The 17,447-nt window shown below is 44.4% G+C and overlaps 1 protein-coding gene across 1 annotated transcript in view; it reads left to right on the top strand.

Moving 5' to 3' along the window:
* Positions 1 to 17,447, top strand: part of LOC140723724 (NACHT, LRR and PYD domains-containing protein 3-like) — a 45,504-nt gene that overhangs the window by 13,907 nt on the left and 14,150 nt on the right. The window contains exons 2-4 of the mRNA XM_073038272.1: positions 3,708 to 3,870; positions 6,496 to 6,591; positions 11,333 to 11,499. Coding sequence (XP_072894373.1) covers positions 6,582 to 6,591; positions 11,333 to 11,499 — 177 coding nt within the window. The 5' untranslated portion in view covers positions 3,708 to 3,870; positions 6,496 to 6,581. The remainder of the gene's footprint in view (positions 1 to 3,707; positions 3,871 to 6,495; positions 6,592 to 11,332; positions 11,500 to 17,447) is intronic.

The following is a 17,447-nucleotide window of genomic DNA, read 5'->3' as shown; positions in this document are numbered from 1 at the left end:
GCTTTTACAGATGCGGCTGGACGTTCCTCCTTCCACAATGAAGCAGACGTCTCCGGTGACTGGATATTGGTAGCGCGAATCTCTCAGTGTGGGATGTAGGAACACCCAGTGTGAGATGTGGAAAAGATGTGTGAGGCTCTCGGTGTGGGCTGTGACCCTCTGAAGTTGGTTCCTGGGATACCACACATGTTTTGACCCAGATAAAATGAATCAGGTGTCAAGTTGTCCGGGTTTATGAGCTACTGAGCGAGTATTTCTGTTCTGTGCTCAGATGTTTGGTTCCTTTGGAAGTAAAGCAGAGAATAAGTTCCCAATCCTTCCATCACAGGGAGAGGCTGTGATTAAATGCACTGTTTTATGTTTGCACCAGTAGAAAAAGACTGGGGTTTCAGAATTCAATTCACATTTGGAAATTCCCCCCCCCCCCACTGTCACCTGTCTACCTGCCAGTGGGAGTCAAACAGAAATTCAAGATGCTGAAGATAGAACAGAACGTTGAACAGTACATCACAGGAACAGACCATTCAGCTACAATGATGTGCAAACCAGCTGAAAAGTAAATCAACCTCCCCAAAAAAAAGCTAATGACTCCTACCTACACAATGTCCGTATACTCACAATCTTCCTCGCACCCCTGTGTCTATCTAAATTTATTTTAAAAGCCTCCAGCGTATTTGCTTCCACCACCCTAACAGACAGCGCATTCCAGGAATCCACACCTCTCTGAGTAGAACAACTTACCCTCAAATTTCCTTTGCATCTACTCCTTCATACCTTCATTTCATGTCCTCTGGTATTAGACATTTCTAACCAGCAAAATGATACTCCCTGTCTACTCTGGTGATGTCTTTCATAATCTGAAAAACCTGTATCAGATCTTCCCTCAGTCCGCACCGCCCCATGGAGAAAAATCCAAGATTTCCCATTAAAAACTGGATGATGTTTGAATCCATTCTGACGAAAGGTCAGGAAAACGAATCGCTGACTTTTTTCCTCTCCCCACAGCTGTCCCTTACCTGTTCAGCGTTTCTAGTGATTCCAGTTTCTCTTTATTACATTCACCCTAGAACATTTGAAATCTCCTGCGAATGGACCAGTGTACCAGCGCTCGTTTTGTCAGAGTTGATAGAAGAGTAAAGAAACCATAGCTTTTCCCACTCCATTATCCTGGTAACAATTGTCATGTTTTTTCCCGGAAATGTATTCAGTACAGCTGTTGCTAACAAGGTTCACCAGAATAATTTGAGGAATGGTAAGCATTATTCATGAGGAGCATTTGATGGCTCTGGGACTGTGTTCATTGGATTTCAGAGGTATGGTGTTTGAGGCTTGTGGGGTGGAGTGTTTGGTGAGGGGTGATTATTTACACCAATTGAATAATAGCAAGTCTGGATGCAGTGAGAATGGAGAGTGTGTCTTGACTAGCCACGGAGTCTGGGATCTGAAACTACTGCCTTAGAATAAAGAAGCATCACTTTAAATCTGAGATGTGAGAAATTACTTCAGAAAAATGTTGGGTGAGATGTGGAATTTGTTACCACAGAGGGTGGTGGAGGATATCGTTGGGTATATTTATATTCTGGATTGCTAAATAGGTTGAGTATTATAACAGGGAAGCAAGAATACGGTGTTGGAAAAAAATCCTCCATGATTGATTATGAAGCAGAATAGATTGACCGAATCACATGATTCTACTCCTATGTATACTTGTATCTTATATCATGACTGAACGATGACTTCTTTGTATCCCATCACAAACAAGAGAACATTTTCAAATGCTGGAAATCCAAGCAACACACTAAATTCTGGAGGAACTCAGCAGGCAAGGTAGCATCTATGGAAGAGTGTAGAGTCGACAAACAGATGCTGCCTGGCCTGATCAGTTCCTCCAGCATTTTGTGCATGTGTTCTTGTGTATCCAATGTCAGGCTTCTGACTCCGAGTTTCCATTCATTCAGTCAAGAGAAAGTTTGGTGAGTCTCATTTACGCTAGCACTGGTCCTTTAGACATTACATTTCTGTAGCAAGGAAAATAGAAAATACCTGGAGTGAGACTGAATAAATCTAGAAGTACCAGTTATGCCAGTTGCAATCATCCCAGATCTGCTGCCAGCATCAGCTCTGTGAAGCCACGCACATTCTCTCATATTGGTTGCTCATTTCAAACATACCACTTCTGATGTTTCCTTGCTTGTCTGTGTTAAGTCAGAATAATTTCAAAATGCCTGACAATTTCCTCCCTCTAGAAGACGCCACAGTTGTTTCCTGCTGTAGTGATTATATCACTGCAGTGATAGCCTAACAAACTTTTTCAACCTTTGTCCAGTCTGTGTCCCACCAACTCAATGATATCTATCAAACATCTTATACAATTTCTGTCCAACCTGTGCCCACCCATAATTAGCTATCAACAATATTTCTCCGCCATTGTCTTCATCGTGATGTATTTTGCCTCACTAAGTTACTTCCGTAATCGGTGTTTATTACTTGTAACTACCAGAGGATTTATTTAATGCAGAATGAGGAAGGATAAAGACAGTAACCACAATTTTAGTTTCAAAGTTACCAAATGGCCTCTGTGTTAATCTTTGTCAACAGGTGACACTCCATTTAAAGTTGAGTCTGTTATGTACTGTTTTGGTCATTTTTGGAGAGTTAATTTCTCTGGGAGCAGATGTAACAGATTAATAGTGGGGTGGGGAGGAAGATGTGAGCATTGACCGTATCGGTTGCATCGACCCTGTGTTGGAATGAGGAGAAAGCTAATGAATGTGGGCATAACATTTGTGCAACTTTTTCCAGGCCATCACAAACATCTTGTAAACAGTTAATAGTTGTGCATCTTTTAAAGTAAAAAGAGAAAATGCTGGACGTGTTCAGCTGATCGGGCAGCATCTTGAACAGTCCCAGTTCTGATGCTGGGTCTTCACCAGTTTTTCTTTTCACAGATACGATCTGATGTATGGAGTTACCAGCAATTTACTTTCAATTTTATATTAAACACGTTTCGTTCCTGTTAGCCTACAGGAAATGTGACGGCCAACTGTGCTGGGCAAAATCTCGTTTAACAATAAGAGAATGATAAAATGTGTTCAGTTTAGATGCTGGAGACAATGCGAAACGTATTCATGCCTGCTGGAGATCCACGCCCATGTTTTCCAGCCTAATATCTGGCTCAGTCAGAGGATTATCAGGTGAAAATGAAGAGTATGCTTTCATTAGACCGAGAGTCTTGGGTCTCACATCACATTCTCAGTATAAGGAAGCTTACCTTTAAAATTGAGATGAGGAGAATATCTTAATTAAAGGGTGGCAGATAAATGTAATTTGGTGTCACAGAGTGTGGCTGAGGCTGCCATTTAGGCATATTTATGGCAGAGGTTAATATATTTGTGATTTGAAGGTAGCTTCGGGGTTACAGGAGGAATATGGTGTTGGAATAAAACTCAGCCATGGATTGAATTGTAGAGCAGACTCGATGGACTAAATCAGTAATTCTGTTCTTTTGGCTCATGTCCCACCATGACTGAATGATGACTCCTTCATCACCCATACCAGCTTTAGTACCGTGCCAGGGACAATTACAGATTTGTTCACTACGATCATTATATTTATCTTAAATGTTTAAATTTCAGTTTTTTTGGAACATTGAGCAGAAATGTTCTCCTTTGTATTGGTAACGTGGTTTATTATCTCTCTGGTTAAAGTTTGACCTGTGTTGAGAGATTTATTGGAAGAAAACCCCACAACTGGAAGCGAACCACAACTGAAAATAAAAGAACAGCAGCAGGTGAACCAGGGCTGAGAGCATCAGCTGAAGAGAACGCGTCTGACTCAGGGTTTCCTTTGATTTCGTCAGGAGAAAGACTAGTGAGTCTCAGTTACTCAAGCACTGGTCTTTACATACTACATACCTACACAAAGGAGGGTAGGAAATAGTTGGAGTGAGACCAAATCTGCCCAGAAATAACAGTTATGCCTCTGTCAGATCCAGTTACAATCACTACAGGTCTGATGATGTGCTGTCCGTATTCCAGCTCTTTAAAGTCACACTCATGCTCCCAGTGTTTGCTCATTTCAAGGACTTGCATCTTGTGAAATAGGATTTGTTCATTTCTGAGTGGGGAGATGGAAACAAAGTGGAGAGTTCATAAATAATATCTTTCAAATAAAATAATTGTTTGAACTTGCTACAAACTTGCTTGGCCTTTTCTCCTTGGAGCGATAGAGGATTGGAGCTGAGCTGATAAAGGTGGATAAGATGATGAGAGGCATTGATCGTGCGGATAGCCAGAGATATTTTCCCAGGGCTGAAATGACTAATATGAGGGGGCATAGTTTTAAAGTGCTTGGAATTAGATGGAGAGGGGATTTCAGGGGAGTAGGGGTGTGTGTGGAATGCAACGCCGACGACTGTAGCGGAGACGGATACAATAGGGTCTTTTAAAAGAGTCTTAGATGGGTACATGGTGCTTAGAAAAATAATTTTATACATTTGGATAATTCTACACAGTTTCTAGAATAGGTTACATGGTCGGCAGAACATTGTGAGCTGAAGGACCTGTAATGTGCTGCAGATTTCTATGTTCCATCACTAGGTTATTGATATAGGTGACAAGTAACAATAGGTGTAAACACGGGGAACATCACTAGGCACTGGCCTCGATTCCAAGAAAGAGTCTCTCAGTATCACCTTCTGTTTCCTGTCATTCAGCTGTTCTCAGACTCTGGGGCTGTCACAAACATAATGTTAACAGGAAGATTGGACAGTAATTACCGTGAAAAAAGAATAGTTGCTTCCTGAAAGGTCACGTATCCTGTCTGATTCAATGGACTAACTCCTCCCTTGTTTACGACTTAATTTGTCCTGGGACCCATCTTCTGGGTCACACTGCATCTGACGACCCATATCCCCAAACCTCCCTCCACCCCATCTATGGCGCCAAACCCTTTCTACCCTTTACACCACACCCGCACACTAAGACTGATCCACATCTTCCACATCCTCCCTCCATCCTGCCAATGGCCCTACACCCTTTCCACAATTTACCCCACACCCGCACATGTAGACTTATCCACATTCTCCCTCCCAGCTTAGGGAACCACAAGTAACTGATCCCACAGTCTCGGCTCGGGCACGAAACTAGAACGAGAGCTGCAAGACCAGACAGCCTGGACTCTCCAGCCATCCGGCTCGGTCCTGGAACCACTTTCACCGCAACAAACGCTCGATTTACACAAATCTGGGATCAGCCTCTTCTTCCCCGCCGCCTGAACTGAAGAACCAGTGGATGACACCTGTTAGGTTTCCCTTGTTGTTCCCCTGAAATCATTAAAAACGTCTGTTGAACAGCTTTTCAAAACAAGCTGTCACTCGCATGTGACTTCACTCTGCACCCCTACCTGCCTGATGATACGTGTGGGTTTCCCACACGGGGATCTTGACGTCACTCTGCGCCCCCACATGACTGATGTCATATGTGGGTTCCCCACACCAGGATCTGACGTCGAGTATGTAGTTCCTTATGTTACCTAGGCGCTGAGATGGTTGAACTTTACTGGCTAAGGTAACAACTACCTGACCCACCCTACCCCACCATAGATTCAACAGAGTAGTTACACTCTTCCCATTGGTGCAAAACGATGTCAATCACTGTTTACACTTAATAGCCGAGGCGGACTAGCCGTGTGGGTGTTAACCCTGCTGATACATCTTCCGCTCCCGCACCGAAACTTCCAATTGAATGGGAACAATTCCCAAAGTTAATGTCGCACTTTTTGATTTATTTCCATTTCCCTCCACGGGAAGTAGGGAGCGTTTGTAAAGTGATTTCTGCGGCTGGAGTATAATGTATCTCTGACAGGCAGGAGGAGACCGTCGGTCCATTGGCTTGATGCAGGCTCCCTGCGGAGGGAGTGATCCAGCAGAAAGATGAGGGGGAGGGATTTTACTGAGAGGATAAAGGTGGTGTGACAGGAGGTGGGCAGGATGGAGTCTGAAAGGATGTTTGGCCTGGTGGGGGATCAAGGAGCCGGATGGGGAAGGAGCCCATTAACAGTCAGGAAGAGACATGAGTGGTTCGTCTATGGAAATTCCTAAGCCCACGGTGGTGGCGAGCAGAGATATTCACTACTTTGTTGGACAAACACTGACAGACTGTTGAGCAGCAAGTGGGGTTGTAGGACCTTCACACCGAACTGCCGCTCAGCCCCGTTGGAATAGGCCCGACACAGGAAATTAGGACCATCTCTGTGGGCACTGTTTTTAGCATTTTCTCGTTGGGCTGAAGGGTCTGTGTCTGTGCTCTGTAGCTCTGGGACTCTATCAGCAGGATGCGCCAGATATTATTGGACAGACATACAGATGTGGTGTGGAAGTTGATGGTATTGGGAATGTTTAGTCCCTGAGCAAAGTGCTGCTCTGATACAGGGGCTGGAGGTACTGTCATATTCACAAAGTGATCGCTCTCCTTCTGACCTTTTCATGTAATTCAGAACATCACCAGCAGGTGGAGCTTTCCTGCACCAGGACCATTGTGTAAACAAGAAGAGACAATCAACAATCACCAGTCAGAAGCAGAATGGACACAGGTATGATCAGTGGAATCTATATAATCTATTATATTGGTGCACAATAGTTCAGATGATGAATCTTAAACAAATGCAAACAGGGCACAGAAAAGTTTCATCAAACACCGGTAACGGTCCAATCATTCCGCTCACCATGCAAAACGTCACCTGAGTGAAAGCAGCAGAAAGTCGTGAATAAAGTGGTTGTGAGCGAAACACAGTCAGGAATGTGACAGTGGTCCTGTGGTTGACGTTACAGTCCAGAGAAGAGAAAGGGTCTGTTTCACCTCCAGACAGGCCCTGATATGGAAGATGTTTCCAACTTTCATCTCTTAAATCTGGTGCCAGATAATTGGAGCATGTCCAGGAAACATAGAAACATAGAACATAGGTGCAGGAGTAGGCCATTCGGCCTTTCGAGCCTGCATCGCCATTCAGTATGATCATGGCTGATCATCCAACTCAGAACCCTGTACCTGTTTTCACTCCATACCCCCTGATCCCTTTAGCCACAAGGGCCATATCTAACTTCCTCTTAAATATAGCCAATGAACCGGCCTCAACTGTTTCCTGTGGCAGAGAATTCCACAGATTCACCACTCTCTGTGTGAAGATGTTTCTCCTCATCTCGGTCCTGGAAGTCTTCCCCTTTATCCTTAAACTATGACCCCTCGTTCTGGACTTCCCCAACAACGGAAACAGTCTTCCTGTATCTAGTCTGTCCAATCACTTTAGAATTTTATACGTTTCAATAAGATCCCCCCTCAATCTTCCAAATTCCAGTGAGTATAAGCCTAGTCGATCTCAGGAGTTCTGGGCTTGAGCGACATGAGTACATTTCGGCTTGTGGAAGGGCGATTACCTGTAGGTTTTTGATATTTTTGCACAGTGGAGATGTGGGGAGCTTCCTGGAGTCCGTTTTCTGTGGCTGAGTTGGAGAATGTTTACAATGGGTGGAATAGTTTAGGGATCAGCTCATTGTAAATGAGTCACTCTTACAAATTTACTGTGTGTTATCACACTTTAATGCACCAATGAGCATGAAATTCTACTGATGCTACAAATCCAGATTAAACACACATGCGCAATGCGGGAGGAATTCAGCAGGTCAGGCAGCATCCATGGAAATAACAAAGAATCTACGTTTTGGGCCAAAGTCCTTCTTCAGGACTGGCCAAGGAAGGTCGGCTCTCATGAAGGGTCTCAACAGTTTTGAAAGTCCGTGAAACCGGCTTTACGGACTTAGTCACAGCCCGGTGTATAGTCATAGACTAAAGAATGCAGCGCAAGTGGCGAGAACCAAGAAGAGTATCCTCCAGGGAGGCAGAGGAATAAGAGGCTGTACGGGACAATATTCAGGAATCTTTGAATCTGAATGAATACGGCACAGTTGTCCCCGACTTCATTAAGACCAATGTGGATGAGTGGGTTCCTTCGAGAACATTTCATAAATACCCAATCAAAAGCTGTGGGTGAACCAGGGGATTTAAACTTTCATAAACTCTGCCCGTTTAGAAAATCGCCTGTACTTGTGTTCCTTCTAAGTGCATAACCATACACATTTCCAACTCTGTATTGTCTGCCAGTTCACTCACTATTCTCCTAATCTCTCCAGAGTAGGTCCACCTCCTGCCCCTCTGCTTCCTCAATACAACCTGCCATTTTACCTATCTTTGTAATGTCTGTGAACGCGGCTGCACAGCCAACAATTCCATCATTGATGTGTAAACAGAAGAGGTCCCAACACAGACCCCAGTGGAACACCGGCAGCCAACAGGAAAAGGCTCCATTTGTTCCCATTCTGTGCCTCCTGACAATCACCCTGTACTCTGTGCATGCCAATATCGTTCCTATAATACCATGGACACGTACATTGCTTAGCAGCCTCAAAGATCTTCTGAAAATCCAAGTAAGCAGCATCCACTGATTTTCCTTTGTCCACCCTGCGTGTTGTTTCTTTAAACAATTCCAACATATTTGTCAGGCAAACCATGCTGACTTTGCGCATGAGAAAAACTGCAGATGCTAGAAATTCAAGGACACACAAAATGCCGATGGGTCGCAGCAGGCCGGGCAGCATCTATAGGAAGAAGTACAGTCAACGGTTGTAGCCGAGACCCTTCGTCAGGACGAACTGAAAGGAGAGGTAGTAATAGATTTGAAAGTGGGAGAGGGAGGGTGAGATCCAAAATGATAGGAGCAGACAGCAGGGGGAGGGAAGAAGCTGAGCAGGAAAGTTGATTGGCAAACGGGATCAAAAGTTGCAGAATGGGGAGGATCATGCGACGGGAGGCGTACTGAGAAAGAAGGAGGGAGTGAATCCAAAGGAAGTTGGACAGCAGGCAAGGCGTGATTGTGAGAGATGGAGAGAGAAGAAAAAAGTGAAACAAAGAAAAGGGGGAAAAGTAAAAATAAATACAAAAACAAAAGGTAAATATAAGTAAGGAATACGGTAAGAAGGGGAGGAGCTGCATTAACGGAAGTTAGAGAAATCAGTGTTCATGCCGTCAGGTTGGAGGATACCCAGATGGAATATAAGGTGTTGTTCCGACAACCTGAGTGTGGCTTCATCTTGACAACAGAGTAGGCCATGGATAGACATACCAGAATGGGAATGGGGCGTGAAATTAATATGTGTGGCCATTGGGAGATCCTGCTTTCTCTGGCGGACAGAGCATAGTTTTTCAGCAAAACGGTCTCCCAGTCTGCGTCGGGTCTCACCAATATATAGAAGGCCGCACCGGGAGCACCAGACGCAGTATACCACACCAGCCGACTCACAGGTGAAGTGTCGCCTCACCTGGACGGACTGTCTGGGGCCCTGAATAGTGGTGCGGGAGGAAATATAAGGGCAAGTGTTACACTTGTACCGCTTAAAAGGATAAGTGCCTGGAGGGAGATTGGTGGGAATGGGTGTTGGAGACGAATGGACGAGGGAGCCGCGTAGGGAGCGATCCCTGCGGAAAGCAGAAGGGGGCGGGCGGAGGGAAAGATATGCTTCCTTTTGGAGGTGGCGGAAGTTACGGAGAATTATATGTTGGACGCGGAGGATGTTGGGGTGGTAGACGAGGACAAGGGGAACCCTATCCTGAATGGGGTGGCGGGAGGATGGGGTGAGAACAGATGTGCGGGAAATGAGAGAGAGGCGTTTGAAAGCAGAGTTGATGGTGGAGGAACTGAACCCCCTTTCTTTAAAAACGGAAGACATCTCCTTCGTCCTGGAATGAAAAGCTTCATCCTGAGAGCAGATGCAGCGGAGACGGAGGAATTGTGAGAAGGGGATAGCATTTTTGCAAGAAACAGTGTGGGAAGAGAAATAATCCAGGTAGCTATGAGAGTCTGTAGGTTTATAGTAGACATCAGTGGATAAGCTGTCTCCAGAGGTAGAGACAGAAAGATCCAGAAAGGTGAGGGATGTGTCGGAAATGGAGCAGGTAAATTGGAGAGCAGGATGAAAGTTCGAGGCAACGTTAATGAAGTCAATGAGCTCAGCTTGCGTGCAGGAGGCAGCGCCAAAGCAGTCGTCGATGTAGCGAATGATAAGTGGGGGACGGATATTAGTATACGCTTGCAACATGGACTGTTCCACAAAGCCAACAAAAAGACAGCCATAGCCCCAGTGCTGGGCCCATACGGGTGCCCATGGCTACACGTTTAGTTCGGAGGAAGCAAGAAATGCAAAGAAAAAAAATAGAAAGTACCAATTCCGCTAGACAGAAGAAAGTGGTTTTATGGGCGTTCTGGTTATGTCTGGAATCCAAAAAGAAGCGGAGAGTTTGAGTCCTTCGCTCTCCACTTTTCTTTGGATTCCAGACCTAACCAAATTTCTATAGATGTATCATAGCGAGCCTACTAATTGTCTGCATCAACATCTGTTATGGAAGGGCCACTGTATAGGATCAGAGAAAAGCTGCAGAAAGTCGCAAACTCAGCCATTTCCATCTTGGAGGACACCTTTCCAGCATTGGGGACGACATCAAAAGGCAATAATTAAAAAAAAAAACAGTCTCCGTTATTAGGAACTCCCGTCACACTCTTCTCCTTCCATCAACAAGGAGGTACGGGAGCCTATGGACACATACTCAGTGTGTTAGGGACTACGTCCTCTCTGTTATCACTGGAATACTCAAAGCGTTAATCATCAGATTCAGTGGAACCGTTTGGAAATATTATGGCGCTTTACAGCATTGGTCGAGGATTGAGTACTAACATAGAAAAGTCTTGATATAGCTGTTGGAAACTTTGATCAGGGCCCAATTGCAGATTGTGTCCAGTTCTGGTTGTGGGGTCTCCCGACAAAGTGCAGAACAATGCTGTATGGATTACAGAGTATCAGATATAAGGAGACATTGGACAAGCTTGTATTTCTTTCTTTACATTCTCAGGGTTTGATACTGGGGTGTATAAAGCAGAGAGGCATATATTGCATAGGCAGTCGGCCACTTACTCAGGAAGGACATATCAAATCCAGTGGGCATGAGGTTTTGTGAGGGGATTGTGCAAAGGAGAATTGCAATGCTCGTTTTCCATTGAGAGTGATCAGAGCCTGGAACACGCTGCCAAGGAGCTAACGGTAGAGATACGACTGCAGTGTTTCAAACACAGTCAAACCGGCACATGGACAGGCAGGGATTGGAGGTATATAGACCATGAGCATGTAGACAGGATTGTTTCACCTTCGCCTCGTGGTCGACACAGATGGGCTGTCAAGAAGGGGATGTTCTGTGCTGTACTGTTCCAATTTCTATATGCCTGTTCACAGATCTGAATTCCGCTATCTCCAAGTTCTTGTCAAACTGTGAGGATCACCAACTGTTCTGGTTGACGATATTCTACATGGAGCGACTGCAGCAGGCTATAGAAGAGGGTGTGGAGAATCTCGGCCTCATGTTAACCGGCAAGGATCGCTTCACGGCACGAGAGTATCATGTAAGTGGAAAGGACACCAACAGATTGAGTGTCGCTGGTTCAACAGCCTGGCAGAACAGATGTAAACAAACAGGTCTGTGTGGTCAACAGGGCAGACTAGGGGTGCAGCCATGCTGAGCCTTTATTTGGCAGATACAAGATGTGACAGGAGTCTCTCCAATTACCTGAACACATTCGTTTTTAGTCGGGTTAGGATACAGTCAATGATTGAAGGGTGATTGTTAGTGTTGTGACATGTGATGGGTAGTTTCAACGATCAGAGAAAGGTTTTATATTAATCTGTCCAACTTCCCAAGATTTGACCAATGATTGACCCGGCCGACCATGCAACAGTGTTGCCTTGAAGACTTCTGGGATCCCACAATCCATAATGATTGTACTGTCTTTCTCCACCCATGTCTGAGCTCTGCATTCACTTGTCATTCGATCCCACGGAATCAGTTGAACAGACAGAACTGGACTAGTGTCTCTCCTTTGAACTACTGACGCTGTCTCTTTTGATCATATATCCTATCATGCCTTATTGTCCAGTTACATTCAGTTCCTTGTGACAGTGTCAGTTTGAAGTAGCAATTACTACAGCATGTGATGTCAGCACTGAGAATTGCATAATTAGAGTAACTGAAAATATTCCAAATATCCACAGCTAACCTCGGCACATTTACTTGCTGCCAACCAGACTGAATTTTAGCAAAGATACATTAATTGTAACTGTCCACTACATTTTCCATCAGACAGCTGACTGTTTCACTTCAAACTTCCTTCTCTACATTGCTACCAGTTAGATTTGGCCTCACATACATGCACAAAGGTCCTGCGATTCACTGTCAGTTCCCAGCTGTCGGCTGACACTGGACCCTCATGGATCCCAAGAGTGAATTGTGAAATTGCTGCAGTTCACCAGGGATTTACCGCAGCCGAAATCGATACCCTGCTATCGTCCGATCTCCACAGTACAGCAACGGGCACTTCGGCCCAACTATTCCACACTGACCCAGCAACCTGCTTAGCCCCATCGAACTGCAACCAGTCTGGAAATGTCGTACTCCTCCCATCCATGTACTTACACAAATTGCCCTTAAATGCAGAACAACAACTTCAGGTGGTAACCTCTAAGTGAAGAAGTACCCCTCATATTCCCTTTCACCTTTCACCTTTAATCGATGACATCCAACTCCATTCACACCCAACATCACTAGCAAATGCTTATTTGCATTTATCAGTACTATACATTTTAAAAACTTTTATACTTCTCTTTCTGTTGTAGCAGAGTTTTAACACTTTACTTAAAATAGAAGACAGAGACTCTCTGGGCTCAGTTCGCAGCGAGAACCTTTATTGTCGTGATGATCACGGAGAGTCACCCCTCACGGTGGAGAGACTGACTCTGACCAGACGCGTATGCGAGTTGACCTTTATACAGATAGATGAAACGGTTTAACGGACAAGAAAGTAATCACATCGTATGTCACGTCTTAGCCTGCGGTTTTAACTAAGCTGCTGCAGTTCTCGTAAGAACGTTGCTCTGCGGAAGTAAGGCGTTAATCACCTTTGACACACATACTAAACCGAATGTTCCAAACAGGGGCCCCTAGCAGCAAGCAATCAACATTCTGCAAATGCAGAGTTTTCACCACCATACTTACTCTTACAAATGTCTCTTGATTCTCCGACACTCTAGGTAATAATGTTCTAACCTATTCAGACTTCCTCTATCTCTCACGTTCGCAAGTCCTGGGGACATCCTTGTCAATTTATTCTGCACTCTTTCAATTTTACCTATAGGTCGGTACACACAATACTCCAAATTATACCACAGCAATATCTTATTCAATTTCAACATAATATTCCAACTTCGGCAGCCAATAATATGATATATGGAATCCTAAGTCCTAAGTAGTAGCAGAAGGTCATACAAGAGTCTCCTGCGGTCATCACCCTCCAAAGCAGGTATACCACTTTTGAGTCTGTTGGGGAAGATGGCTCATCAGGTGAAAGCAGCAGTAGCCAGGATCATGGCACCATGGGTGGACTACGCAAGAGGGCAAGAAAAAGAGTGGCAGAGCTGTTGTGGTAGGGGTTTCAATGGTAAGGGGGAATAGAGTGGCCGAAAACGGGACTCCTGTATGGAGTGTTGCCTCTCGCGTGCAAGTGCCAGAGATGTCGTGGAGAGGCTGCAGGGCACTCTGAAAGTGGACGGTGAGCAGCCAGCTGTCGTGGTGCATGTAGGTACTAAAGATATAGGACAAAAGCGGGATGCGGTCCTACACACTGAAGTTAGGGAGCCAGGAGATAAATTAAAGAGTAGGACCTCAAAGGTAATCATCTCAGGATTTTTACCAGTGCCACGTGCGAGCCAGAGTTGGGATAGCAGGATAGCTAAAATTAATATGTGGCTTGACCGGTGGAGGTGGAGGAGGGAGGGTTTCCGATTCTTGGGGCAATGGAACCGCTTCTGAGGGAGGTGGGGACAATACCGACAGGACGGTCTACATCTGGGCGGAGCCAGGATCAATGTCCTAGGGAGATTTGTTTTGCTGGTGCTGTTGGGGAGGCTTTAAACTAATATGGCAGGGGTTTGGGAACCCACACAGGAAAGAAGAAAGAAATGATGCAGAGACTGAAGCTACAGTTAGTGAAGAAAAAAGTAAGAGTGCAGTGCATTAAAGTAAAAAAAATACAAAAATCGCTTAGGTCACTAGATCCTAAAAGGAGAATGAATATAAGGGCACTTTATCTAAATGCCCATAGCATTGGAAACAAGGTTAGTGAAATTGTGGCACAGATGTGTACCAAGGCATATGATTTATTGGCCGTTACAGAAAACTGGCTGCAAGGCGGAGATGACTGGGAATTAAAGATCCAAGGGTATCAGGTAACATGGAAAGATAGGCAGGAAGGCAAAGGAGGTGGGGTTGCACTCGTGATTAAGAATGAGATAAGGGCGAATGTGAGACATGATATAAAATCTACGGAGCAGAATATTGAGTCTATCTGGGTAGAGATTAAGAATAGTAAAGGGAAAAATATATCTGTAAATATCACTGTTGGATGTTGTCTACAGGCCACCTAATAAAAGTATTGCAGTAGCAGAGACGATTAACCAAGAAATAACTGAGGCTTGTAAGAAGGGAACGGCAGTTGTGAAAGGGGTTTTTAACTTCCGCACAGATTGGGGGAATCGGGTAGGTTAAGGATGTCTTAAGGAGGACTTCACAGAATGCATCCGTGATGGCTTTATTGAGCAGCATGTTAGTGAGTATATAAGGGAAAATACTACTTTAGATCTAGTCCTGTGCAATGAGGCAGATGAGATTAACGATCTTGTAGTCAGTGATCCTCTTAGAAAGAGTGATCGTAGTATAATTGAATTTCGCATTCAGAAATAGATCTAAAACTAATGTATTATGCTTGAACAAGGGAGACTACAACGAGATGAGGGTGGAGTTGGCTAATGTGGATTGGCAGCACAAGCTATTTGGTAGGACAGTTGAGGAACAGTAGATTAATATCAGAGAGGTTTTTCACAGTGCTCAACAAAAGTAAATTCCAGTCAAACGTAGAGACAGTAAGTATGGGGAGAGTCAGCCTTGGATAACGAAGGAAATAAAAGACAGTATCAAATTAAAAGCTCATGTGTACAGAGTTGCAAAGGGTTGTGGGAGACCGGAGGATTGGGGAAACTTAAAAAAAAAACTGCAGAGAAAAACTGACGAAGGGTCTCGGCCCGAAAGTCGACAGTACTTCTTCCTATAGATGCTGCCTGGCCTGCTATGTTCCACCAGCATATTCTATGCGTTGCAGAGAACAACTAAACAAGAAATAAGGAAAGGGAAGATAGAGTACTAAAGTAAATTAGCACAAAATATAAAAATAGCTAGCAACATTTTTTGTAAATATATAAAGTGGAAGAAGATAGCTAAAGTCTGCCTAGGTCCCTTCGAAGCCAAAAAGGGGAAATCGTTATTAGATGAAAAGGACATTGCTGAGGCATTGAACGACTATTTTGTGTCGGTCTTCATGGCAGAGGAAATGACTAAATATGCCGAAGAAGGATGTTATCGACGAAATGGGAGGTGAGAACCGCGAGAAAATGAATGTCACTAAATAGATAGTAATGAGAAAACCAGAGGGCCTGAAGGTAGATACGTTCCCTGCTCCTGATGGGATGCATCCCAGGGTGTTGACGTTATGGTAGACGCGTTGGTAATAATTTATCAAAACTCTCTAGACTCCGGGCAGGTGCCAGCTTGGAATCCAACAAATGTCAGGCCACTTTTAAGAAAAAGGATGTGGGAAAACGACAGACAACTATACGCCAGTTAGCAGAACAGCTGTAGTCGGGAAAATGCTTGAAGCTGTCATGAATGAAGAGGTAGCGAAACATTTAGAAAAGAGTGGTTCCATCAGACAGACGCAGCATAGATTCAGAAAGGGCAGGCCCTGTTCGACAAACTTATCGGAGTTCTTTGAGGACATAATGAGTTCAATGGATGGGGGGGGGGGGGGGCAGTTGGATGTCGCATACTTGGATTTCCAGAAGTTGTTCGATAAGGTGCCGCACTAGAGATTTATAAATATGATACGGATTCATGGAGTAGGAGGAAGTGCATTGGCATGGATAGTGTATTGGTAAACCGATAGAAGACAGGCAGTTGGTACAAGTGTGTGTTTCTCTGGTTGGCAGTCAGTGGTGAATGGAGTGCTGCAGGTTTCGGTGCTGGGCCGGCACATGTTTACCATTTACATTGATGATTTGGAAGAGGAGACTAAGTGTATCACAGCAAGTTTTGCTGATGACACTAAACTGAGTGGAAAAGCAAATTCTAAAGAGCATGTGGAGAGTCTGCAGAGGGATTATAGATAGGTTATGTGAGTGGGTCAAGGTCTGGCAGATGGAATATAACGTTGGAAATGCGAGATCATCCACTTTGGAAGGAATAATAGAAGACCACATTATTATTTCAGTGGTGAAAGTTTGCAGCATGCTGTTGTGCAGAGGGATCTGGGAATGTTTGTTCATGAATCGCAAGAAGTTGTCTTGCATCTTCAGCAGGTTATTAAGAAGGCGATCGGAATGTTGGCCTTCATTGCTAGAGGGACTGAATTCAAGAGCAGGGAGGTCATGCTGCAGTGCAGAGGAGGTTTACTAGGTTAATTCCAGGGATGAATGGGTTAATGCACAAGGAGAGATTGAGTCGCCTGGGAATATATTCTCTGGAGTTCAGAAGAATGAGAGGGGATCTTATAGAAACATACAGAATTTGAAAGGGATAGATGAGATAGAAGTAGGAAAGTTATTTCCATAGGCAGCTGAGACTAGAACTAGAGGACATTGTCTCAAGATTCAGGGGAGAAAATTTAGGACGGAGATGAGCATAAACTGTTTTGCCCAGAGAGTGGTGAATCTGTAGAATTCTCTGCCCGGGAAAGCACTTCAGGTTTCCTCACTAAATATATTTAAGGAACAGTTAGATAGGTTTTTACATAGCAAGGGGATTAAGGATTATGGGCAAAAGGCAGGTAGATGGAGAATACGGACAGATCAGCCATGATCTTATTGAATGGCACAGCTGGCTCGATGGGCCGGATGGCTTACTCCTGCTCTTATTACTTATTACCTTATGTTCTCACTTTACAACCCTATCTACCATCGACACTTCCAAAAGATTATGCATCTGTGCTTCCTGATACCATGGTTCTAGTACACCTTGCGATGGCTTACCACTCACCATCTGCTTTTATTTTGTGGTTTGTCCTCCAAAACGTAACACCTTATCCTCATTAAATACCATCTACTATTTTAATTCCACTTTTTCCTGCTACAGGTCTCACTGCTTTCATTAACTTCTTCGTTAACCGCTGCCTTGGTGTCATCCACGAGTTTGCTGATCCTGTTTTCCACATTATCTTCCAGAGGGTCCATATATTTGAGAAACAACACCAGA

Source organism: Hemitrygon akajei, unplaced genomic scaffold (genome assembly GCF_048418815.1).
Source record: "Hemitrygon akajei unplaced genomic scaffold, sHemAka1.3 Scf000130, whole genome shotgun sequence".
Taxonomy (NCBI): Eukaryota; Metazoa; Chordata; class Chondrichthyes; order Myliobatiformes; family Dasyatidae; genus Hemitrygon; species Hemitrygon akajei.
The sequence above is the reverse complement of the archived record's forward strand: the minus strand, read 5'-3'. Positions and strand labels throughout refer to the sequence as shown.